Source organism: Folsomia candida, unplaced genomic scaffold (genome assembly GCF_002217175.1).
Source record: "Folsomia candida strain VU population unplaced genomic scaffold, ASM221717v1 Fcan01_Sc004, whole genome shotgun sequence".
NCBI lineage: Eukaryota > Metazoa > Arthropoda > Collembola > Entomobryomorpha > Isotomidae > Folsomia > Folsomia candida.
In genome coordinates, this window is record NW_019091196.1 from 1,137,060 (window position 1) to 1,162,133 (window position 25,074).

General features: G+C 39.6%; 2 protein-coding genes and 1 long non-coding RNA gene across 3 annotated transcripts; 1 reads left to right on the forward strand and 2 right to left on the reverse strand.

Moving 5' to 3' along the window:
• Positions 1–345: 345 nt before the first annotated feature.
• LOC110848242 (protein argonaute-2) lies at positions 346–7,736 on the reverse strand. The gene is made up of 14 exons (XM_022095409.2): positions 7,682–7,736; positions 7,301–7,370; positions 6,334–7,220; positions 6,132–6,266; positions 5,496–5,707; positions 5,315–5,434; positions 4,843–4,977; positions 4,602–4,765; positions 3,740–4,208; positions 3,152–3,415; positions 2,840–2,944; positions 1,981–2,112; positions 1,478–1,622; positions 346–678 (listed from the first exon to the last, which is right to left on the reverse strand). The coding sequence occupies exons 3-14, from the start codon at positions 6,932–6,934 to the stop codon at positions 545–547; spliced, it is 2,616 nt and encodes an 871-aa protein (XP_021951101.2). The 5' UTR covers positions 6,935–7,220; positions 7,301–7,370; positions 7,682–7,736; the 3' UTR covers positions 346–544.
• Positions 7,737–10,275: 2,539 nt separating this feature from the next.
• On the forward strand, positions 10,276–12,864 carry LOC118435349. Its single transcript, XM_035851321.1, has 4 exons — positions 10,276–10,483; positions 10,599–10,709; positions 11,278–11,525; positions 12,173–12,864. The coding sequence occupies exons 1-4, from the start codon at positions 10,364–10,366 to the stop codon at positions 12,582–12,584; spliced, it is 891 nt and encodes a 296-aa protein (XP_035707214.1). The 5' UTR covers positions 10,276–10,363; the 3' UTR covers positions 12,585–12,864.
• A 5,504-nt stretch (positions 12,865–18,368) lies between these two features.
• On the reverse strand, positions 18,369–20,781 carry LOC110848247. Its single transcript, XR_004834734.1, has 3 exons — positions 19,505–20,781; positions 19,105–19,271; positions 18,369–18,789 (listed from the first exon to the last, which is right to left on the reverse strand). It is a non-coding gene; the product is annotated as an uncharacterized LOC110848247 (long non-coding RNA).
• Positions 20,782–25,074: the final 4,293 nt, after the last annotated feature.

The window sequence follows — 25,074 nt, forward strand, 5'->3', positions numbered from 1 at the left end:
TTTTTGCCTCAACTTCCCTTTCTTCCATGTGTTCAAATAGTAGTAATATTTTAATGGCACAAATTTTTGTGTAATTTAGCAAGGCAACAAGTTATTTATGTACATCTGAACCCTGACTGGACGTCATTTTCATAATTGCATACTGGTTTCATAAGCCATACATCTCAGGCTAGAAATTTAAACAATACATCAAAAATCCATCCTCATAAATTTACATGTTTATAATTCACACATTTTGTTTAATCCACAACATTTATTGGCTCAATTATAAATTTCATACGTGTAATCATGTAAATATTATACACACTCACATTTTTACATTTACATACATATCAAAGTACCAAATATGTATATTATTTGTAACATTTATATTATAATTGTAATTAATTATAATTTTTTAATTACTTAACTGCTAATAATAACAGATACAATTATTATTAATGAATATACATTAAATCACCTCCACAGAAGGTTAGTAACATTTCATAAAAAAATTTAGAGAGGTAGAGAATTGTAATTATATAGGTTGACGCTCTATTTCGGGTTAGACGAAGTGCATTGGATTGTTCTTCAGAATTTCCTCGTGACGACGCATGCGTTCATTCAATTTCGGCAAATTCCCAAAGTATTCTTCCATCCCGTCCGTGAGGGCCTTAGCACGAGCAGCGGCCCAGTGAGCTAAGTAAATAAACCGTTGTAACGTTAGAAATAGCTCGCCCTGAGACATAATTTGAAGATAACTTCGCACCGAAGGTGCAAAACAATCGGACAAATTAGATACATAATTTTGACACAATTTTGCACCAATGGTGCACAACAATTGCTGCAAATACATATATGCATCATATTTATGTATTTATATAATTTGGCACCAATGGTGAAAAATAAGCGGACAAAATAGACAAACAAAATAACAAAATAGATACATAATTTTTATGCAATGTTGCACCAATGGTGCAGAAAAATTACACAAAATAGATCAATAATTATTATCCATCGAGAAGAGTCCAGAAATTGTGCATCAGTGGTGCAGAATTACCTACCAACGATCAACGATAATTTTGAAAAATTTATGTCAAAATTGTATGATCTTTTCTCCCGGATATTCTGCATTATTGGTGCGTTTTGCGTCCCTGCCTCCAATTATTTCGCATCATTTTGTGTTCCCGATTGTTAGATATCAATGGTCCTATTAACTTGTTAAAAAATTTGATTCGGTTTGTTTAGTACCAATGGTGCGCCTAACGTATCCAATAATGGTCAAGGGGCTGTTTAATTAGCATCAATTGATGCAAAAAACTCGTTAACAGACAGACAGACGGACAGACAGACAGACAGACGGACAGACAGACAGACAGATGGACAAGAGGAATTCAATAGCTCTCATGCTACGCAGGGCGAGCTAATAAATAGGGATAGAAATTTCAAAAAATAATTAGGGTATCTAATTAATTAATATGCAAATTTTTAACCTAACCGTAATAAGTGGGGGCAGGAATGCGGACGCTCTTATTGCATCGGACGTACATATAACACAAATAATACGTGAGGTGTTGAATCTCGTCGGCAGTGAAATTTGAGTCGTCCCATAAAACGTGGTACCGCGTGGGTCGACTGGTCCCCTGAAATTGAGCAAAAAAAAAGATTCACAAAATTTTAGACAAGTGAGAATCATGCGAAATGTGCAATAAAATGTAAAAATAAAAATATTCATGAAGGTTTTGAAATGATATTCCCTGAAATTGTACAAATTCGCAAATTTTAGAAAAATTGCGAAATCCGTACGTCATAAAATTTAGAAGTGAAAATGAAAATATCAATCAATTCCCTCAAATTATGCAAATTTTAGAGAAATATACACGCAATAAAATTTAAAAATGAAAGGGAGAATACAACGTGTTTAAAATGATAAGCAATTGTAATTCGCATAACATAAATGGTAGAATTAACTTGCAAAAAAACGCAAAATTAAAAGCTCACCATCATCCCAGCGTGAGAACATAAGTAAAAATCAGTTTGCGTCTGGTGGACGATTTCTTTGTCGACGACAGTTCCCGGAGGCGGATTAACTATGCCGCGCGGCGAATGGTAGAAGAAGCGAGTCTTGTGCCGCTGTAAGTAAATAAAGATAAACCGTCGCAAACGCGCATACGGAAGTAGCTTCAGACTACTTCACTCCAAGCACTCCCACGACATCGCGGGAACACTTGATTTTACTGTATTTCATCTATACATTCAATTTTTTCAAAAATCTCATTTTGCCCCGACCACACCCCCTAGTGACGAGGGGGTGTGGCACAACTCGGGAGCACTTTATTCTACTGTATTTCATCTATGCATTCAATTTTTTCAAAAATCTCATTTTGCCCCGACCACACCCCCTGGCGCCCGGGGGGTGTGGCACAACGGGGGAACTCAAAATTTCACTCCATTTCATCCATAGATTCAATTGCACTAAAAATCTCATTTTGCCCCGACCACACCCCCTGGCGACCGGGGGTGTGGTCCGGTTGCACCCAAAAGTTGATAGGATCCTCCCCCTGGGGTATTATGTATGATGGCGAAAACCGATTTCGATTATCTTTATCCGTTCTCCCGTTATCCTGCTGACAGACAGACGGACAGACAGACAGACAGACAGACAGACAAAGTCTTCACATAAAGTAGCTGAAGCTACTTAATAAGACGTTATCATCACATAGATAATTTGCAACGTTTGTAGGATATTAAAAAGACAAATTTCAAAACTTTAGGAACAATTTAATTTTAAAATTTGTGAATTAAATCTGATTCTTAGAAATTTATCTAGTTTACAAAGTCGATGCCAATATTTTGCTACCTTTTGAACCGTGACGAATGTAATTTTTGGTTGGTAGGGACTCCCGTCGTAATCGGTCAATGAATTGCAAGCCTTCCGCATGGCAAGCATTTCGGTGTGTAAAACCTGCAGTTTATCAATTAACATAGTTAATTAAATGTGTAGTCAGGCTTTCTAAGTGGCCGCGGAAGCGTGGGGATAGAGGGGCAATGTCTCACGGTCATTCGATATTCGCATCTGCCCATGTTATATATAAACCACTCCTTCCCTTATCCTACAATGTTAATGTCCCCTCATGCCCCCTCGGCTTCCGCGGCCACTGGTTACACATACCTCGGGAAACTGCCCCTCTCCGACGCCATCCCGGTAATAAATTATCTTCCTGGGTCGAATTCCCTTAGTTTGGCGCCTAAACATTATCAACATGTCGAGCACGATCTTGTCCAAATCTTGGATGACTTCAGCCGCGCCGCGGTCAGCCTTGCGCTGAGCGCGGATATCCATCATAAACGGCATTCCGGTCATGTCAATGGACCCCGTGACACCGACGAAACTCGGGACTGCGACGTCTTCCGTTTTACCCTTGCCGATTTGGATCTAAAAAAACACGGGATTAAAATTATGAAAAATTTCAACACATAGAAACTCATGATTTTAAATTCTAACCAAAAATTGACAACATTTCAGTGAAAGTGATGGAAAACAGGGATAAACGTATAGCTTAAAAAACTCACGATTTTGATAAAAGTGAAAAATTTGTTAACTTGAAGAAATTCGACAGTTTAATGAAATTTCCAAACAAAATATACACTAAACACCTAAGATTTTGAAAAAAATAAAAGTTCTACAAAGAAAGGTTAAAGAAATTGTAAAAAGTTCCAAAATTAAGTCCTGGCCCATTAAAATCATAAATATTCATACCTTTTTCATCGACCCTGGTGGTGGATGGGTCACATCCGCGCCCATGATCAACATGGGACATCGCATGATATCAATCTGGTTCAAAACTTCGATATCCGGTGGGATTTGCATGGCATAATTTACACCACCCAACTTGCTGTTGATCTTGAGCAGGATATTCTGCACGGTGGCGTCCTGACCTTTCGTCACGTTTTGACCCACCACACACTGCGTCAAGAGTCCCACGTGGAGCTCGGCGGCCTGCTTGATGTGCGAGTACAGGGGTGAATTCTTCCTCGGAATGATGCTCACGACAAGGTCGCAATTTTGTGTCGCCAAGTTTTCAAACAATTCGACAAGCTGTGTCACATTGGAGGCTGCAGCATCGTTAGGGCGCAGATGGGCCATCTTGCCGTCATCTCGGATCGGTCGGGTCTTGAAAGAGATGCCTTTGCGATTCCCGTTGTTTCGTAATTGTTGAGCAAATTGCCTAATAAATATTTGCAATGCATTTTATTCATAAAATTTTGATATATTTTCAAAATCTGGTAAAGCAGGAGTCAAAATCAGCATATTTTTAATAATCTCTCGGCACTAGGAATTTATTTTAAAATTGTGTTCGATAAATTTGTAGAACAGGTCGTTCCCAATTTAAAAAGTATATACACTCCAGATTTTGATACTTTTTGAAGTAGGAGGTCTCAAAGTTTAAGAAGCCTTCATAAAAATTGGAACTCGTCGAAACTGGCTAAAAAAACTCACCGCCATTCTATTATTTAATCACCTTACCGACGGCAAATTTATCGTTCAGAATTTTAAAATAAATTCCCAGAGAAGAGAAATACTAAAAAATGTGTTGATTTGGACAGTACGTTAAACTTACAAAATATCGTCATCATTCGGTGCGAATTTGTCGCCTGCCCCGCCAACCTTGACGATAGTCCAGACATTGACCGTTTTAGAGTTGAGGAACGCATACTCACCGCTCCAAGGGTCCCACTGACCCTCCTTCGGAGTTATGATGGCGTCACCTTTGCCAGAATTGGACTAAAAACAAATGGGTTAATGTTGGATTAAAAATGTTTGCCAAAATCAGGTCATAAAATTTGCAAATTCATTCACACCCCATTCCCTGGCCCGTAACGTAACTGTGGCGCAGCCAATACTCTCGTGTTTTTCAAGAATAACATTTCATTTCCAATATTCATGCCCCAGGCGGACATGATTTCCTTATTATCTTGTGTGGGCAAATTGCTTATCTGTGAGAATTTGAATAATTAAAATTTACATATAAATAAATTTATAATTGAACATTTTTCAAGCTATATCAGAAATTAGGGACCACGTGACATCTATCAATCTATAATCATTTGAGGGCCAAAGTTCATACGACTGCCCAGGTTTTAACCCCACGGAGAAAAAAGCGACGGAAAATTGCTTAAAAAATTGAACTTTGCCGCCAATATTTGTCTTCAAAGGAGACATTCAAGGGAAATATAAGCGCCACGTGACTCATAATTTTGCCTTAATTTTTTGATATAACCCGATGTAACTTGAAAAAAGTTCCCATTGTTAATTGGAAAATGAAACACGGACCTCCTCCTCAATTTCGCACTTCAAGACGGCAGGCGCTTTTTTGGCCACGTTCAGCATATTGCTGGTTTGCTTGTCGTCCAACTTGCGACTAAAAGACTGTCCCTTCTTGATAATGCACAACTAAAAAGTTAATATAGTTAGTTAATTATGTAGATTAATTAAGGACTAAAATTACAATTACCTCGGCGGGAACTTTGCATCGTTTCCGTAATTCCAAACAAGGCCCGTTTTTATTCAGTTTAATCCCATGATGTTTCGTGAAGTAGTCGTAGACCGAGGTGGTGAAACCCTTCTCCTCCCAGTGGAACGTCTCTTGGGACACGGATCTTGGCAAAAGCTCCGTCACCGGTCCTCCAATGGTCTTCCCATTCACTTTGTACCTGATCTTGACATCTGTGTATAAGGTCAAAGTTGCAATTTTAGGGTGAGAATGTTCACGGATGGGCAAAATACTTTGTCAAAATATAGTATTTCGATCTCATTTCTTCCCCAAGGTATGGATTTCCAGGGCTGCAATCTACGTGGAGAAGACAAGTCTTACGAAGATACAGGTATCGGTATTGTGAAAAAATTAACCATTTATCGCAGTGGAAGTACATTATTTTCACGATTTTTTTAGAATACAGTATTTGACGGCGATAAATCTCTTCAAAAAACCTACATTTTCGAATGACTCGTCTACCCACTGTACAGATTCTCGTCTTTTTGTGGGCGTAACAGCCCTGGAAATTCAAACCCTGGGAAGAACGGAGCTCACAATACTGTATTTTGCAAAGTATAATCCCTGAAAATTTTCAGACAGGTTTTTAAAAATTACTTTTCAAGAAGGATTTTGCCTCTTGAAACTGCCACGGTTTCCACTGAGTCACATCATTCGGCAAGTCCCTTATCTTCTCTTTGAGTGCGTCCATCACCTTCGTGTCTGCCAGGAAGGCGCAGTGGGATAAGTCGGCTGAATAATAAATAAATTACCATGATAAATTCTGCAAAACTATGCGAAAATATGTATGCACGCCTACCGCTCAGATAAGGCTGCCACCCCATCGCTACATTGGCACTTATCCCTTTCCAGCAAACCACCCCGCCACCCAGGTCGCCCGTGCCTTGATTCTCTGGCCACCGAATCAAATTCGACCTCCCCAACGGAATGAATTTATAGGTCGGAAGACTCTTCACGATGGCATTGTTAACCTGTTCCAGGGTCGTTTTTATGCTAGTTTCCAACTCAAATCCGCGCCATGTTCCCTTCGTGTTGAGCTCCCATTGCATTTGGCGGGTATCAATTTGCTGTCCGGTCGACGTAATGGTGACTTTGATCTCGCCGTCGTCATCTTCTTGAAGAATGGTCTGATCCACCTCCGCCATGCGGACGGAGTGAACCCCCACGACGTTAAACTGTTCAAGGGGTTCCGTCGAATAGATATTGTTCGAAAGGTCGGACACGATGCCGAAGTGGCCCGTATTCTTTCGGAGACGTTTAAGCAGGACGGTCAGGACGAGTTGCGGGATGGGTTTGGGGAGGCGACGAGGTGGTAAAGGACCGCCGCCACCACTGCCACCACCACCTTTTTTTCCACGAGCTTTTGAAGAACCGCCGTCGTCACGTTTAACCCGTTCCATGGTGACTTCATAGTGGTAAATGTTCTTCGGAAAGGTAAAGTTCTCGAGGGGGAAGTGGTTTACGGAGATGGGAATTTTTTCTGTGAAAAGGGAGGCTTCCGGACCTTTCTAGGTTTGCAGGACGACGTTCTCCTTGCAGGTGAAGGGATAGTTGGCCCATTCGTCAACGCCACCGAGAGTGCGGTCGGCCTTTGTGTAGGTCGGGATGGGCTCCGTCGTCCAGTTGGGGGGTTCGAAAGAGATGCGGCCACGTCCTCCTCGCCCTCGGCCTGCACCACGACTGTCGCTGGGATTTAAAAGTGGGGAATTAATATTTAAATGATACAAATAATCGTGGTAATTAATAATTTATTTCGATGTATTTACTTGTTAGTTCCACCGCTGCGACCGCTGCTTCCCCCACTGGACGAGGCGCCACTGCGAGCACTATCTCCGCCTTAAATAAATGATTATTTAGCTAATTATTGTTATTAGTATTAACTGAAATGTACAATTATGATAAAAACTGACCACTCAGTATGGCCTTGCTACCTTGCCTTAGTACCTTGCCCGTTTTTATGCACTCTATTTACGATAACGTTACATTATCGTAAATAACTTATCAAGATTAAAGTAATAGTTGGGATTGGGAAGACGAATAATGCAAAAAACAAAAACTTTACGAAAATTACTCAATTTTACAAACTTTGTAAATTACAAATTTTAATTGAATTTTAATTATTCATTTTCCGGATACTTTTAACTTACCACCACCACTACCTCCTCCACCTCTCCCAGATCCACGACCACTCCCTCTCCCAGCACTATCACCACCTTAGGATAAATAATTAGTAATTAATTTAATTAATTACTAATTATTAACTTTTCATTAATTGACTTGACCCTTGTTCTCAATGCAAATGAGAAAGATTGGCAAGTTTAATTCAAAATACTGTTGTAAAAAAATGTCACTAATCTTGAAAGACTACCTCCTCCTCCTCCTCCTCCTCCTCGTCCTCCCCCTCTGGAACCAGCTCTTCCTCTGCCAGTCATAATTTGTAATTACTTTTTAATTAATCTTGATTGTGCGTGAAATGTAGAGATTCAGTTGACTTCCAAGACAAGGTGCAAATTTTTGGATGAAAATTAATTCTGCAGGGAAAGTTCGCGAAAATTTTTTTCGTGGTTGCCAAGATTCATCTTGAAGTAGAGATGTGCAGGGCCGGCATTTTTCATTGCCCGCCCTACCCTATACCCTACTTGGCCCTGCCCTGCCCTACCCTACCCAATAGGGTAGGGTAAAATTGAAACCCGGGCCTGCCCTACCCTAGAAAAATAAAGCCCGCCCTAGCCCTACCCTAGATTTTCTTTATCAATAAAAACCCTACCCTACCCTATAGGGCTTTGGGCCCAGGCCCTATTCATAATTGTTTATGTAAATCGTTTAAAGCAACTAATAATATTAATATATTATTAGTTCGCAATTATGATGATTAAAAAAAATTATGACACTAAAACTTCAAAAATGGTCTAGTAATTTTGTAAATCAAAGTTAATTTCGTTAACGTTTCCACCGGACAAAAATGAAGTTCTTGGCTCTCGTACTCGTGTGGTTGAACAATTCTTATATCTATGGAATGTGACGCAAGAAATTTAAGTCTTTTTGCAACTTTCCAAATTTTGTGTCCCCACACCAGTAACAAATGTCAACATGGAGTAGTCAATCTCCATAGTATAAACAATTTTAAGTACTTGTAACACAAGTGAATTAATACAGCAGAAAGATGACAAGATTGTCCCGCGTCTCATTTCTAATCGCCTGCTCGATGGTTGACTGCGTTATAGTAAAACGGAAAAGCCCTACCCTGCCCTACACCATATTGGTGTACATACAAAAAAGCCCGCCCGGCCCTATACCCTACTTAAAAAAGCCCTACCCTACCCTGCCCTTAAAAATTCAGGGTAATAAAAGCCCGTCCGCCCAAAGCCCTATAGGGTAGGGCAGGGTAGGGTTTTTTTAGGGTATACCCTACCCTATGCACATCTCTATCTTGAAGATTGTAAACCCCGGGCCTGCGCTGATTTGCTCCATTTTTATTTTCGACTATTTTCCATTAAATGACGTTAAAATTTAACAAAATTTACAAATTTTACACAATTGATTTAATTGCTTGCATGTCATTTAGGAAGGATTAGTTATGCGGAAGATCAATGAGTTGGAATATAAATAATATAATTAATTCATATTGCATGAATAAATAATTCCTTCAATGAATGAATTATGAATGAATGCGTAAACTTGACGAAGAAGTGTGAAATCCATAAAACGGGTTTATTTATATGAGTATGGAATCCTCAAATTTCTCATCGAATTTTAAGCATCAAACAATTAACGAACTTTTTATTCAAAATTTAAACAAAAATCCCAGAAATTAGTAAATTTGCTGGATTAATTTTAACATACGTGTCGAGTCTTGCAATAAATTAACGAAAACGAGCTACAATATTTAAATTAAATTGCGTCAATTGCGATAATCAAACGAGGAAAGTACATTATCAGTCAAGGTCATTGATAGTGTGTGTCTGTAAATGCATAGAAATTATGTAACTGCGTTTTGTTTTACACGCCCAAAAAATTTTTGGGCGTGTAAAACACCTCGTTCAAAAGCGTTTAAAACGTCCAAAATGTGCAATAGTTTTCAACATTGTAAAATGGGCCAAAATGTGACAAGTTCCGACCTTTTTTGCAAATCTAAGTACGCAGATATGTAATCTCATCTCACTTTAATTTTGAGGATTTTGGTTGGTGCATAATTAATACTACGAAATCTGAAAACAACTTGGTTTTGGCATGCTTTCGAAAAGAGAAATTAAGAAATTTTCTAAACTATGCAGTGTGTTGCTCAAAATTAATGGGAGATTACACAGAAGTCAACGGATTATAGAAAGATCCAATAATAAAGAACTTATAACATTTTGACCCATTTTATACTTTGGACACATTCTGGGTGTCCAAAATCTGGTGTCCAAAACCGGTTTAGTACGACTATTTTGAGCAGTGGTTAAAACCACAGCGAAACCCTAATCAAAAGATTAATATTTTAGGCAATTTTCTATTTTGGACATTTCGGACCTCCAAAATTCGGTGTCCAAAACTGGTTAAACCGGGTTTTGTATGACTGCTTTGAACAGTGGTTAAAACCGCAGCGAAACTCATTGTCAGTCCACCACCCGATCAAGATAAGGAGGAGGACGGCTTTTGTTAAGTAATTTTATGGCCCATACATATTTAATCATTCCTTACGGATTATGTTTTAGTGTATGTAAAATATGTAATTCGCAAAATTTTGTGCACAAGCACATGCAATTCTGCATATTTATTATTCAATTGCACTCCTGCTTTCTGCCTGATTGGTTAGTTAAACAAATATCAAAATATAATATTTAAAAATGGATCTCAAACCGTTACAAATGGACGCATACGAAATCAAGCCGTTCGTCCAACTGGGTAACGCTGAGGTGCCCAAATTATTACCAATTCTGCAAAAAAGATTGCCATACTCGGTTTTTGTAAGTAGAAAAAATTGCCGTTCTTATAACGCGAATTAAAAATTCGTAAAATAAGCATGTCAAACTTTGAACCACAAATTACTACCAAATTTCTAAAATATTTTATACAATTAAGGCATACAATGCGGTCTTGATGTATCCCCGATTCCTGGACCGGATGTCATTTTACACCCTTCACGGAGAAATTGATGAAACCACGTGGATCGTTTCGGTCGTGGTGGCGGAAGTAAATATTTTTCTACACGGCTTAACATTTAATTACTTTATGTGCACAATGATAAGGTCATATTTTCGACTACTTACGATTTATGTGCAGAATATGCGTATAGAAATGTAACAATTTGCTACATTACTTGCACTGCGAATCAAGAGAAATAAGCGCCATCTACCATCTAGCAACGCGCCGTATGAAGTATAGCGATGGGACGTCGTTTCTAGCGCCGTGAATTTCTTGCAGATCAAAATATTTAACTGCAAGAAACCACTTTCTTCCAGTTATTTCTTGCAATAATTGTTTCGTTTCTTGCGGGTTTGCTACATTTCTTGCACTGCAAAGTCAGAAACGCAAAAAATACTATGTAGGTGCCACAAACTACATGAAAGTGCAAGAAACAAGCGCCACCAAGCCACGCGCCACATAACGAAGTTTCTGGCGCCTTTCATTTCTTGCACATCAAAATATTTACCTGCAAGAAACCATTTTCTTGCCGTTATTTCTTGCAAGTGGTCACTTGCACCGGAAACACTGCAAGCTTTTGTCTAATTCTTCAATTTTTCACTCTATTAATACTCAGGACTTCGGTTTGGACTATACAATTTCCGCCAGCCAAGAAAGGTTATCGCGTGACGAGGCCATCCAAATCTTGAGCGATTGTCCCCTCTTCAAATGGCATGAGCCCCATTTCATCTCCCAGCTGGAGGAATGGCTGACCTCGATCATATTCGAAGTCAGTGTCAATAAAAAAGGCAATGTGGCCGAGTTCCACCCTTGCAAAATTTTCTGGATGGATGTCGAGGACGCTGAGAAGATCGAAATTTTGAGGTATATTTCCAAAATCATTTTGGTTATGAAAATTTAACGGTATTTTATGCATAAGATAGATGCATGTCAATTTTTTTGGGCGAAGTTAAAGCCAGTTTCTGCATAAATTTTTATGCTGCATTCATAAAAATTCATGCACATAATTTTATGTTGAAAATTCACTGATTTTAGTGCGACACAACTTACGCGTAATATTTTTATGCAGTGGGTTCCATGTAGAAAAATCCATGCATTAAGTTTTATGACGCAAATTCACTGTTTTTTTAGTACAGCCAAGCCTATTATGCATAAATCTTTATGCAGACAAATCAATGTAGAAATAATAGAAATATTATGGCGCAAATTCCCTGCTTTACTTGCGCTCAGTTTATGCATACATTTTTATATAGCGTATATTTCATGCAAGTTCATGCATATAGTTTTTCGACACAAATTCCCTACTTCTAGATGCGCCCAGTTTATGCATAAATTGATATACAAAACAAATCCATACACCAATTTTATGTCGCAATTCCGTTTCTGTATAGTTATGCACACAATTTTATGCAGGATACATCTGTATTTTATGCATAAAAATTCTTGCATACAGTTTTATGCCCCAACTTTTTTCACTTATCATGAATTTTATGTCGTTATATTTTTTTCAGCCCGGAAGACGATCCCTCCCTCCGCATTCAGAGATTAGACGTTGACAAAGGCGTCACTTTTATGACTTCCACGTGGAAATTCGCCAAGCCCGGGACAGCGATGGTCATGGCGAGAAATATTTCCAGAAATGAGTCAGGTGCCGTGTACATCGACGGAGAACCGGTTTGTGCCGCAATGACGATGCCGTTCGGAATGGTGTCAGCCCTCTACACTTTGCCCAACCATAGACAAAAGGGTTATGCAAATTTAGCCATGAAATTCGTCTTTAAAGAACTTGCAAAAAATGGGATCATTCCGGCGTCCGGGGTCGACATGAGGAACGCGGGGTCATTCGCGTTTCATCAAAAATTAGGGTGCAAAATGACACAAGGAATTGTTCACTATGTTATTTGTCATCAGGACGAGTTTTAACGGGGGTTAAATATTGCAAAATAATTTTGCAATACAAGTTAAAATATTTTTCGAACGAAATTTCCAACATCTAGAATTTGTACAATTATATTTTATCATTGCAAAAATTCAAGTGGACTTATTGTTCTAACAAATTAATTATTATGAAATGATAATTTAGCAAGAATTTTAACGAGGGTTAAATATTGCGAAATAATTTTGCACGATTATTACGATTGATAGAATTTCGTGTTATGAAATAAATAAAACGTGGGATCAAAATTTAATATGTACCACATTATATATATGTAAGTATTAATTCCTCGTAAAACAAGGTCCGCATTGCACGTTGAAAATTTTCTGTAAAATTTTGAGTAGTTTACTGGGTTACATTTTAAATTGAATTTGACCAGGACGTGATCTTTTCTTCCAATTTTGATCAAAATTTACCAAACAAGCTCAAACCGGCTTTATCATTAATCAAATCATTGTAAAAAAAATTGCACACTCGGCACTCATAAACAAATAGGTAAGTATTTTTCACTAATCATATACATGCAGAAATGACGTCGAGGACTTGTTTCACCTCGCATCGGGACGCGATCTCTCCCGGACCTGATCCTCTCCCGGACCAGGGATGACTTCAAGGTCATCATCCAGCGTCAAGTGGAGGAAGCTCGAAGAAGAAGCAAAATTCGTTCTGAGAAGGATCACGACGTAATAATTACGAGTAAAAAAGATGCGTAAGTTTTTGAAAAATACAATTCTCAGAACGGTTAGACCAGTGTTCTGTTTCTTGCGGGTTTGCAAAATTTTTTGCACTGCAATACAAGAAACTGGGAGAAAGTGCAAGAAATATGCGCCATGTATCCATGCACCGTAAGAAATATTTACAGCCGCGCGGCGTAGTTTCTTGCACCTTGCATTTCTTGTAGGTCAAAACAGCTGCAAGAAACCACTTTCATCCCGATATTTATTACAAGTCGTTACCGAAAAAATACATAATTTCAACCTCGATCTTTAAGGTCACGTGCTCGTTCCACGTCCCCATTTCATCGTCAAACTAAGGAACCGAATGTAGTTCACGCTCCGAAATTATTTCCACTTCGGAAGGAAATGGGTCTGCCACGTGGAAGCAGCGTGATTTTTGACCACTCAGACATTGCCACGCTGGTCTGCTTCCTCGCCTACGTGGTGGCCGTTTTCTACTGGATGGTCACTTCCGGTGGGCCTGGTCAGGGGGAGGACGGCGATACCTTCTGGTTTACAAGGGGATCCTGTGGCGCAGAGTATGGACCTACGATTTAGTTGGGGGTGTGTTTCCTGACCTCTGACCTTGATTGTGATTGTGATGAAAATATGTATAGCTGATACGAATTGCATATTATAAAATGAAAAACCAAGTGCGAATATACATAGGTATAAAACAGAACTATGCAAATAATTTTTAATGGTGACATCTTATCGAATAAAGTGAACGAAAAATAAAAATTGTATCGCAGATTAAACTGTAATTCATCAAATTCATGTTTTATCCAGGGTATTCCGACCCAGGGTTTTATTGGGTTGGGTTTTTTGGGTTTTAATGGGTTTTAATGGGTTGTTAACGAATAAAACCCATTGGGTTTTACCATGTTAAATGGGTTTTATTTGGGTTTTAATGGGTTTTATTCGGGTTTTAATGGGTTTTAACTGTGTTTCAGCTTAAAACTATATTCTAAAAGCTGAAAACAGCTGTCGTACGTTAGACGAAGTTGTTTCATGGCAGCTAAGCAGTTTATTTGATTAATACTGTAAGTTTTAAAAACCACTGTAAGTTTTAAAAACCAGGAATAAATCAGCGAGTGCCATTACAAGTTTCAAGTGACAAAAATATTTAAAAATAATAATTTCGGAACGAGGTATGTTTAAGTGAGCATACATAATTTAATTACATTTAATTTACATTTTGCTGTCATAATTAATACTTTTTTCCCGAATACTTCCTCTCATCTCAGCGAATAAATTAAACAAAATACTGTAGTATTTTTTTAATTTATAAAGTTTTTTAAAATGTTTCAAGGCGATCTTAATTATCACCTCTGGAAAAATCGAGTACTTATGGACAGCGAAGTACCTTATTATGAGCAAAAGAAGTGTGTCTGTAAAAAGCACTTATTATATTCTCGATCATAATACATACGTACTTTCATTGTTCATAAGTACTCGATTTTTTCCAGAATTGATAATACACGTTAAGATCGCATTGAAATATTAAATTTTAAAAACTTTGAAACTTGGATTTCATTATGATGAGAGGAAGTATTCGAGAAAGAGGTAATATATATTCTCATAAAGTATTAAACTATGATCAGTTAAACAGGACTATTTCGAAACGGATACAAATTCTAACATGGACAAGTAGGATTTGCATATTAATTGAAATTGGATTGCAATAGTAGTGAAAATTGTTGTTCAATGTATTACTTATGTAAAACCTAATAAAACCCAATAAAACCCATAAAACCCATTAAAACCCAAAAAACCCATTAAAACCCATTAAAACCCCTGGGTCGTTACTTTTTGATTAAAACCCTGGGTTTTTCCGAACCCTGACTTTTATCTTAAAATGGAGGTCTCCCAGCGTATGCTCTCCGATTTTGAGCAAATTAGTGTAAATCGATCACAAATTTAATTAGGATGAAATTTGCGGAAGACGCGATCTCCCAATGGGCACGTTTGGCCGAGATATTTGCATCCGAAGAGGAGAAAACGCGCCCTGAAGTCGCCCTAAATATTTGACACTTTCCACATTTACTGGGCGTTTTCTCCTCTTGGGATGCAAATACATATCTCGGCCATAACTTGCCCATGCAGTGGGAGATCATGTCTTTCGTAATTTGATTCTGATTAAATTTGTCCTCAATTGTCACTAATTTTCTCAAAGCGGAGAGCATACGGTTTCTCAGTTTCAAAATCTAAATTTAAAAATCAAGGGAGTTTTAACGATACAATTTTAGCGTATCATCATTCTTCCTGAAGGTCCAATTAACGATAAGTTATCGTCGATAACCCATAATTTCTCAGTTTGGGCTAATTCCTTCCAAATTAATGTATGCCATGCAACCGAACCCTTACAATGACGTACTTTGACCTTAAACAATTTGGTGGCACTGTATTTTCTGATTTTATTTATTAAAGTATTATTCTTAATTTATGCATTTCAAGAAAAAAATTCAAAATTATAAAAATTCATTTTATTTCATCCACAAAACTACAATAAATTCTGAATTCTGAATCACATTTGTATACTTAATTAACTGAAGGTCGCACTTTACAATTCGATTATTAATAATAATAAAACTAGCATCATTTACATGTTCATATTAATCACTTTGTTCATCAGTTCATCACTTTGTAAACTGTGAACAAATTTTGAGAAATCATGACGAAAATGCGTTCGTAATTCGTTTCGGGACTGAAACTACTTTCCTATTTTTTGTGAACTTTGCAAGTTTACAAAACATTAAAAACTTCGTTTTAATATGTCTAAAATTCATCACACACTTGCAAGATGCATCGTCTAAACGGTTTTTTGCTTCTTTTGGACTTGTCAAAATTTATAAAGTTTGCAAAGTTTACCATTTATCCAAAATTTAGATGGATATGATATATCTGATGACGTACGACTTCGTATTAATCACTTCGCTCACGCCTACTTTGTAAATTTGAGAAATTTGAAAAATTTTGCAGAGAATGCGATCTAATTTGTTCCCCGAGCTTAATCTTTACAAATTTTTGTAAACTTTGCAATTTTACAAAACACTGAAAACATCGTTTTTCCCAGGTTATGACGCCGCACGTGTTTTTAATATGTGTAAAATTCATCATACACTTGCAAGATGCATCGGTCGAAAGTGTGCGGTTTTTTGCGGACTTCTCAAAATTTGCACAATTTACAAAGTTCCTTACCGTGCATCCTAAAAACCCGAAATTTAGATGGAGATGATATACCGGAAGACGTACGGCTCATCTTTTCCTTCTGCGTAGCGGGCTTGCAATTTGTGGAGGTGAAAGGTCATGTGCGCCCGCGCCAGGCGACCCCTGTCCCCTTTCCATAACCACATGCGACAATCCTTCTTGCACCGATCGGTCAGTGCGGGTCGGACAAATCGGGGCAAATTGTTGACCAAGAGGGGAACCGTGGGGGCGAGGGGGATCGGCGTGTGACGAATGGTACAGCCGTTGTCCTCGTCGTCATCATTAATGTCGTCATCATTTCCGGAAATGAGGTGTGGTTCTTGCTCGTCTGAAAATTTTTCAAGCTTGTCAAAAAGTTGTGAAATTTCTAAAAATTTTGTTTTTACGGGAAATTGTGGGGACAAAAAGTAGGCCAAATTCGAGACAATTAGTTGAATATAAAAGTAGGCCATAATCGAGGGCTAAACGTGTCTAATTTTTGCGATATTAATGTAAAATCTGAAATCTTGTCACCATTTTCTGGAAGAGTTGTCAAATTTGGAAAATTCACTTTACGGGAAAATAAGGACAAAAATTAGCCAAAAAATTAGCCAAAAAATTAGGTAAAATTTTCATCGAAAAGCAACAATTATTTGAATCGTTTGTAAAAATCTTCCGCTAAACGTATCAAATTTTCAGAATTTCAATCTAAAATCGGCAGCCTTCCACCATTTTCTAAAACTCACACTCATAAATATGCTAATTTTTTCGAAAATATGCAAATCTTACATCATCAAATTTTATCAAAATCACTCCCAATAAGTTTCCAAAAATATACTCACCACTTTTGACCAGCCCCACGCGTCCGATCCGCTTCAAATACTCGTAGTCCTGCACGGAATAGATCGGTTGGCCGAAATTGTCCCGCGACGGGTGGGCCTGCGACATCCAGAACGCTTCGATCTCCTCCTGCGACGAGAACATTTTGAGGAAACGTTTCCCCGACCACAGCGACCATTTCGACGGAAAATTGGAAACTGGTTCCGACGCGACACCTCTGTCATTCGAGGAAATTCGACCGAACGCCAATTTTTGGACTAAAGCTTTGAAAAGTGCCATTATTCGGGGTCAATTTTTCAATCAATCAATGAGTCAATCAAAATCGGGGTCAATTTATTTTTCCAAAATTCGAAAGTACAAATGATAACAAAAAATTTCAAAAAAATAAACAAACAAACCATAAATTCATGGAAACAGTAATCATTTTTGGGGTCCAAAACTGCATTGCTAAGCGATTCCAGTATTATAACGGCTCCCGATACCGTTGAAAAAAAAACGGATGCATTTTCATATGCGATTGATTTTTATTGTGCAATTTTTTGTAATGCAGTTTTTTGTGCAATTTTTTGGCAAAATTATTTTATACGAAGAAAATTAATGACTTCGGTCTGTATGAAACTATGTATCTTCACTTGTAATTTTTATCATGCTTATGTAAATTGCAGCGTTTTATGCAGTAACCGCTTGCAAGAAAGTGGTTTCTTGCAGCTGCATATTTTGATCTGCGCGAAATTCAAGGCGCAAGAAACTACGCCCCACCGCTATACATACTTCATACGGCGCGTGGCTAGGTGGCGCTTATTTTTTGCAATTTCTTGCACCTGGCATTTCTGGCTTTGCATAATTTAATTTAATTTAATTAATCAAATCAACACTGAAATGAAACACATGATTCTAGTGGTCAAGCTAGGATTTACGCCAAGTATTTAATAAACAAATGTCGTCCCATGAATGACTTGAACATAACGCCACAGAGAGGAAAAAGCAACGTATGTATCTGATAATAATTAATTGAACAGCTTTAAATTACAAATTTTAACGAAGCATTTTAATGTTTCAAAGTCAAAGTTCTCGTTATACTCAAATTTTATTTAGGGCGTCAATTATTGTTTAATTAGAATTCAAACGTACACATTTTATTTTGGGTTATCATTTCACCCTGCATTACACGAGACGCAAGGGTGTAAGGTCAACATAGAAAATTTCGTTGTGCGGATACTCGGTCAAATTTTTCTCCACCTCCCACCCCCCGAAGAAGTAGATTCTGTCCAGCGAGGGGACAAAGACCATGGCGGGAGCTCGTACATAGGACTTGTGTTCAGTAAGGAGGGGTAAATTCGTCACAGGGATGAACTCGTTTTCGAACGTGACTGTATCAAATTGGTACAGGCCGTCTCCCAGCACCTCGTCGTCCCACGGGTCGTATCCTCCCATTAGGTAAATATACCTGAAGGGAATAAAACGAATCGTGGAAGAGATGACAAATATGACAGTTTTTTTTTAATTTATGGCAAATATGACGGACACATTAGAGATTTATGGCACGCTTAGACATTTATGACAAATTAGACATTTATGACGAATTAGACATTTGTGACAAATATGACGGACAAGTTGGACATTTATCACAAGTATGATGGACAACTTGGTCATTTATGATAATTTGAACTTGTCATATTTGTCACAAATGTTAAGTGTCTGACAAATTGGACTTTCTGACATGTCGGGCACATTCCTACTCTCATCACGTATTTAAACATACCTCCGATCAAAGACGGACGAAGGAAATAAGGCGAAATTTGGAAGAGTGGGAGGTCCCACGAGCATAGCACGGAATGATTCCAGGTCCAATTCCAACGCATTTCGTGGACCAATCAGCCCGTAAATGTAAGTTTTGCTCCCGACACGGGATGCAGTACCAACAAAAACCTGGAAGAAATTAATAAGCGTTACATATATCTAATTGTCATGTTACTTAATTACTGGAGTATGTAATTAATTACTAATTACTAATTAAATCAGTCGGTTGATTTATTATATGCAGAAATGTAAAATTACGCAAGTAATTGCAATTAGTTACTCGACTGATGTAATTAGTAACTTAGAAATTAATTACTTGGCCTCGTCGAGGCAAATTAAGTAATTAGTAATTAATCACTTACATATTCAAGTAATTAAACAACGCTGGCATCAAGTACCTCATATGGAAGAGTTGCTCCAGATCAACTTAGTACTTCCCGTCCTCCAATGATGTAGATAACGCTACTTGTCTCATTGTATGAAACGGTTGGATTATCACGAACCCTAACTGGGAGCTTGACCGCTGAAGTGCTCTTCGCTACAGGGTCAAACTTGAAAATCTCATATTCATTGAAATCAGAACCAAGAATTGTGCAGTGGTGTGTGTGTGTGTGTGTTACCAGTTGAACTTGGCGCTTGATTACACACGTGTCTCACATTGCCCAAGCTAACGTCACCTAGCGGCAGTTTGGGCACTATGTTGCATTTTTCGTTTCTAGAGGGCGTTTTTCGCTAAAGTGTCAAAACGTACAACGAACACACCCTTTAGAAACGTCGAAACTTGATCACATGAACGGGCACGCCCCCAGAGTTGACATTTGACCTGTGCACACCCCCTAAATTAGACACTTGATCTGTGACCTGGGCACACCCACTAGACTTGACACTTGACCTGGGCACACCCACTAGGCTTGACAATTGACCTGCGACCTGGGCACACCCACTAGACTTGACATTTGACCTATGACCGCGGCACACCCTCAAGGGTTGACACTTGACCTGTGACCCCAAGCTATGGTTTACACTTAACCCGTGCCTTACTAATTTAAATTTACCTACCAGCGCCAACTACCGGACGTTGGTTGCTTATCAGCGCTAGAGGGTGGGCTATCGCTTCAAGCGCCGAAACGTGTTTCAAACGTTACTGTTCAGCCAGTATTAATAGTCTTAATTCCTTGGAAATTTTTGAGACGCTATTTGGTTTTTGGAAATTATTATGAAATATCTGCCAGGAACACTATCAGATTTTTTTCAGATAATATCGGCTGAACAGTAGAACAATTGAACACTGCTGGAATCGACTACGCTTGAACTCTTGACCCAGGCCCGTAGCGAGGCTGGAGAGGGGTGGAGAGACACTCTCCAGGCCGTACAGCCCAATGGGCCGTATCGCCGGGGTCGGCAATAGAATACACTGGATAAAATCGGGATTTAAAGTTTTTTTGGGGGCATATTAGACCACGGCCAAACTCTCCAGGCCGGACGAAACGTCGATACGGGCCTGCTGGGCACACCCCGTAGAGTCGTGACTGAACGTTTTCCGTGGTCACACGCTTAAGAGTCGTGATCGAACGTTTTTCGTGGTCACCCCCTTTAGAATCGTGACCGAACGTTTTTCGTGGTCCACCCCTTTAGAGTCGTGACGACACGTTTTTCGTGGTCACAACCTTTAGAGTCGTGACTGAACGTTTTTCGTGGACACAACCTTTAGAGTCGTGACTGAACGTTTTTCGTGGTCACAACCTTTAGAGTCGTGACTGAACGTTTTACGTGGTCACAACCTTTAGAGTCGTGACCGAGCGTTTTTCGTGGTCCACCCCTTTAGAGTCGTGACGACACGTTTTTCGTGGTCACAACCTTTAGAGTCGTGACTGAACGTTTTTCGTGGACACAACCTATAGAGTCGTGACTGAACGTTTTTCGTGGTCACAACCTTTAGAGTCGTGACTGAACGTTTTTCGTGGACACAACCTTTAGAGTCGTGACTGAACGTTTTTCGTGGTCACAACCTTTAGAGTCGTAACGGAACGTTTTTCGTGGTCACAACGTTTAGAGTCGTGACTGAACGTTTTTCGTGGTCACAACCTTTAGAGTCGTGACTGAACGTTTTTCGTGGTCACAACCTTTAGAGTCGTGACTGAACGTTTTTCGTGGACACAACCTTTAGAGTCGTGACTGAACGTTTTTCGTGGTCACAACCTTTAGAGTCGTGACTGAACGTTTTACGTGGTCACAACCTTTAGAGTCGTGACCGAGCGTTTTTCGTGGTCACAACCTTTAGAGTCGTGACTGAACGTTTTTCGTGGTCACAACCTTTAGAGTCGTGACTGAACGTTTTTCGTGGTCACAACCTTTAGAGTCGTGACTGAACGTTTTTCGTGGACACAACCTTTAGAGTCGTGACTGAACGTTTTTCGTGGTCACAACCTTTAGAGTCGTGACTGAACGTTTTTCGTGGACACAACCTTTAGAGTCGTGACTGAACGTTTTTCGTGGTCACAACCTTTAGAGTCGTGACTGAACGTTTTTCGTGGACACAACCTTTAGAGTCGTGACTGAACGTTTTTCGTGGTCACAACCTTTAGAGTCGTGACCGAACGTTTTTCGTGGTCACAACCTTTAGAGTCGTGACTGAACGTTTTTCGTGGTCACAACCTTTAGAGTCGTGACCGAACGTTTTTCGTGGTCACAACCTTTAGAGTCGTGACTGAACGTTTTTCGTGGTCACAACCTTTAGAGTCGTGACCGAACGTTTTTCGTGGTCACAACCTTTAGAGTCGTGACTGAACGTTCTTCACGGTCACATAGTTTAGAGCCGTGACACGTTTTTCGTGGTCGCACCGTTTAGAGTCAAGACTGGACGGTTTTCGTGGTCACCCCGTTTAGAGTCGTGACGACACGTTTTTCGTGGTCACACCGTTTAGAGTCAAGACTGGACGGTTTTCGTGGTCACCCCATTTAGAGTCGTGACTGGACGCTTTTCGTGGTCGCACCGTTTAGAGTCGTTACCGAATGTTTTTCGTGGTCGCACACTTTAGAATCGTGACGTGATGAACTGTATTATTACGCATCGTCCTATATTACGTGACAATAAAGACCACGTTCCTCTGCTCTGTGTGAGTGTAACAATTATTCAGAAGACATTTGTATCGCGAAACTAAATAAAATCGATTTAGTTCGAGCCCGCATTGCGGGCTTAAGAGACTAGTAATACATATTTCCCTTCGTGTCGCCCTGACATGTTCCGTATTCCCAATCATCTCCGCAACGTATTTAATTGTCCCGGTGGAAATGGTGAAAAGCAGGATCTTGTTTTCCTTCTCGAACATACAGCCATCGAAGAGATAAATTCGGTCATAACCATCGTAGTAGGGCAGCTTGCAAGAGGCAACGTCTGGCAGTTTGGTGTCCAAGTGGACAGCGGTTAGCGTCTGGGCATTGGACGAGGTAAAAAATTCCAGGAAAAGTAAGGAAATAATGGAAATATTAAAACGATTGGGCGACATTTCTCCTGATTATTGAAATGTGACGAATGGTTTAACTTTAGTACGACAGGGACTATGATTTTAGTGCGATACTGGTCAAATTTGGTAAATCTGGCTTCATTTTATTACTTACCGAGAGGAAAACAACAAATTAACTTGTCTGTTAATCTGTATGGACCCCTCCAATTGACCCCTGATTGGAGCCGAGTTTGAGGAAAAGTAGGAAAACTGATAAAGTAATAAATTTGATACAAGATACCAATGGCATACGTAATGTTTCGAGTATTGACAAAAGCTGTATCCATAGTCCATGATTTGTTCATGATTTCGTCATGATTTCATGGTTTATCGCATCCATACTTGACCAGCATGACAACAACATGTTGTCAACATGATTAAAACAAACAATAAAACAAACTATGGATGGAAATCCGCACGACTCCAACATTTCACCAACATTTTTCGATCATCATTTTTTCACTGTCGTTTATATCACCCAAAATTTAAATAATGACTTCGAAAAAAGAGCTTGCATTGTCATTGGAGGTAAAATTGATAGACGGTGTCCGAGATCGCCCCTGCCTATGGAACAAATGTCACCCTAATTATAAGCTTGTAGGAAAGACACGTAAGTCAACTTTTCCGAAATATGAATGACTTCATATTCCCTAATTTCCCTTTAACCCACGCAGCCGAAGAAAGTAAAAAAAAATTGGGAAGGGCTGCGAAGCCAGTTTCAGGCTTTTCTCAAGCGTCTACAAAAACCTACTGGAAGTGGTGGTGGGCGAGCCTTCTTTAAGCATGAGGACGCAATGAGCTTCATCAGAGGAATCATACACCCGGATGAATGGTAAATAAGATTATCGATTGTTGTTAAAACGCTTCCTTTAGCAATATTTTAATCCATCGACTATTTAGCAAGTTTTCAAACATTGATTCATGGGATGATGATGAAGAAAAAGAAGTTGTTATAAATATTGATGCATCTCAAATAATTTTTCTTACTGATGGGTTGGACTCTCCAGCAGTTGTTCCCCGTAGCAAGGATATTCCTCAGGCCATTTTTCAGCGCCCTTCAACCAAAGTACAAGAACGTTCTGAAAACGCTGCCTACACCAGAACAACCAGTGGTACCCATACTTTACACTTGTCAATCAGAATCAAGAATTGTGCAGTGGTGTGTCTGTGTGTTACCAGTTGAACTTGGCGCTTGATTACACACGTGTCTCACATTGTACAAGCTAATGTCACCTAGCGGCAGTTTGGGCACTATGTTGCATTTTTCGTTTTTAGAGGGCGTTTTTCGCTAAAGTGTCAAAACGTTGACGAACACTAGAACAACGAAACTCACCGATTTGTCGAGAGTTGATCAAATCAACGTGCTCACCTCCAAGAGTTGACAAGTGACATGCGCACACGCCCTAAAGTTGACACTTGATCTGTGACCTGGGCACACCCACTAGACTTGATATTTGACCTGTGACCTGGGCACACCCAATAGACTTGACATTTGACCTGTGCCTGGGCACACCCACTACACTTGACACTTGACCTCTGACCTCGGCACACCCACTAGACTTGACATTTGACCTGTGACCTGGGCACACCCACTAGACTTGACGTTTGACCTGTGACCTGGGCACACCCACTAGACTTGATATTTGACCTGTGACCTGGGCACACCCACTATACTTGACACTTGACCTGTGATCTGAGCACACCCACTATACTTGACATGTGACCTCTGTGCCCCAAGGTGTAGTTGACACTTAACCTGTGCCTTACTAATTTTAATTACCTACCAGCGCCACTTATCGGATGTTGACTGTTTGTCAGCGCTAGAGGGCGGGCTTTTGCTTTTAGTGCCTAAACGTTCACAGAACGTTTGTCATACCATTTAGAGTCGTGACCGAACGTTTTATGGTCACATGCACCCTTTAGAGTCGCGACTGAACGTTTTTCGTGGTCACACCCTATAGAGTCGCGACTGATCGTTTTCCGTGGTCACACCCCTTAGTGTCGCGCAGAACGTTTTTCGTTGCCACACCCTTTAGTGTCGCGACATAACGTTTGTGACACCCTTTAGAATCGTGACCGAACGTTTTTCGTGGTCATACCCTTTAGAGTCGTGACTGAACGTTTTTCGTGGTCACACACTTGAGAGTCGCGACTGAACGTTTTTCGTGGTCACACCCTTTAGAGTCGCGACTGAACGTTTTTCGTTGTAACACCCTTTAGAGTCGCGACAGAACGTTTGTCATACCATTTAGAGTCGCGACTGAACGTTTTTCGTGGTCACACCCTTTAGAGTCGTGACTGAACGTTTTTTGTGGTCACACCCTTGAGAGTCGTGACTGAACGTTTTTCGTGGTCACACCCTTTAGAGTCGCGACTGAACGTTTTTCGTGGTCGCACCCTTTAGAGTCGTGACTGAACGTTTTCCGTGG

What these genes read in the sequence shown, in the direction of transcription:
- LOC110848242 (XM_022095409.2), bottom strand. Translation starts at nt 6,934, where the DNA reads ATGGAACGGGTTAAACGTGACGACGGCGGTTCTTCAAAAGCTCGTGGA. An exon ending in CCGAATGATGACGATATTTT is followed by an intron (nt 4,209 to 4,601) that starts GTAAGTTTAACG and finishes AATATTTATTAG; the next exon opens with GCAATTTGCTCAACAATTAC. An exon ending in GAGAGGGGCAGTTTCCCGAG is followed by an intron (nt 2,945 to 3,151) that starts GTATGTGTAACC and finishes GATAAACTGCAG; the next exon opens with GTTTTACACACCGAAATGCT.
- LOC118435349 (XM_035851321.1), top strand. Translation starts at nt 10,364, where the DNA reads ATGGATCTCAAACCGTTACAAATGGACGCATACGAAATCAAGCCGTTC. An exon ending in TTTCGGTCGTGGTGGCGGAA is followed by an intron (nt 10,710 to 11,277) that starts GTAAATATTTTT and finishes ATTAATACTCAG; the next exon opens with GACTTCGGTTTGGACTATAC. An exon ending in GAGAAGATCGAAATTTTGAG is followed by an intron (nt 11,526 to 12,172) that starts GTATATTTCCAA and finishes TATTTTTTTCAG; the next exon opens with CCCGGAAGACGATCCCTCCC.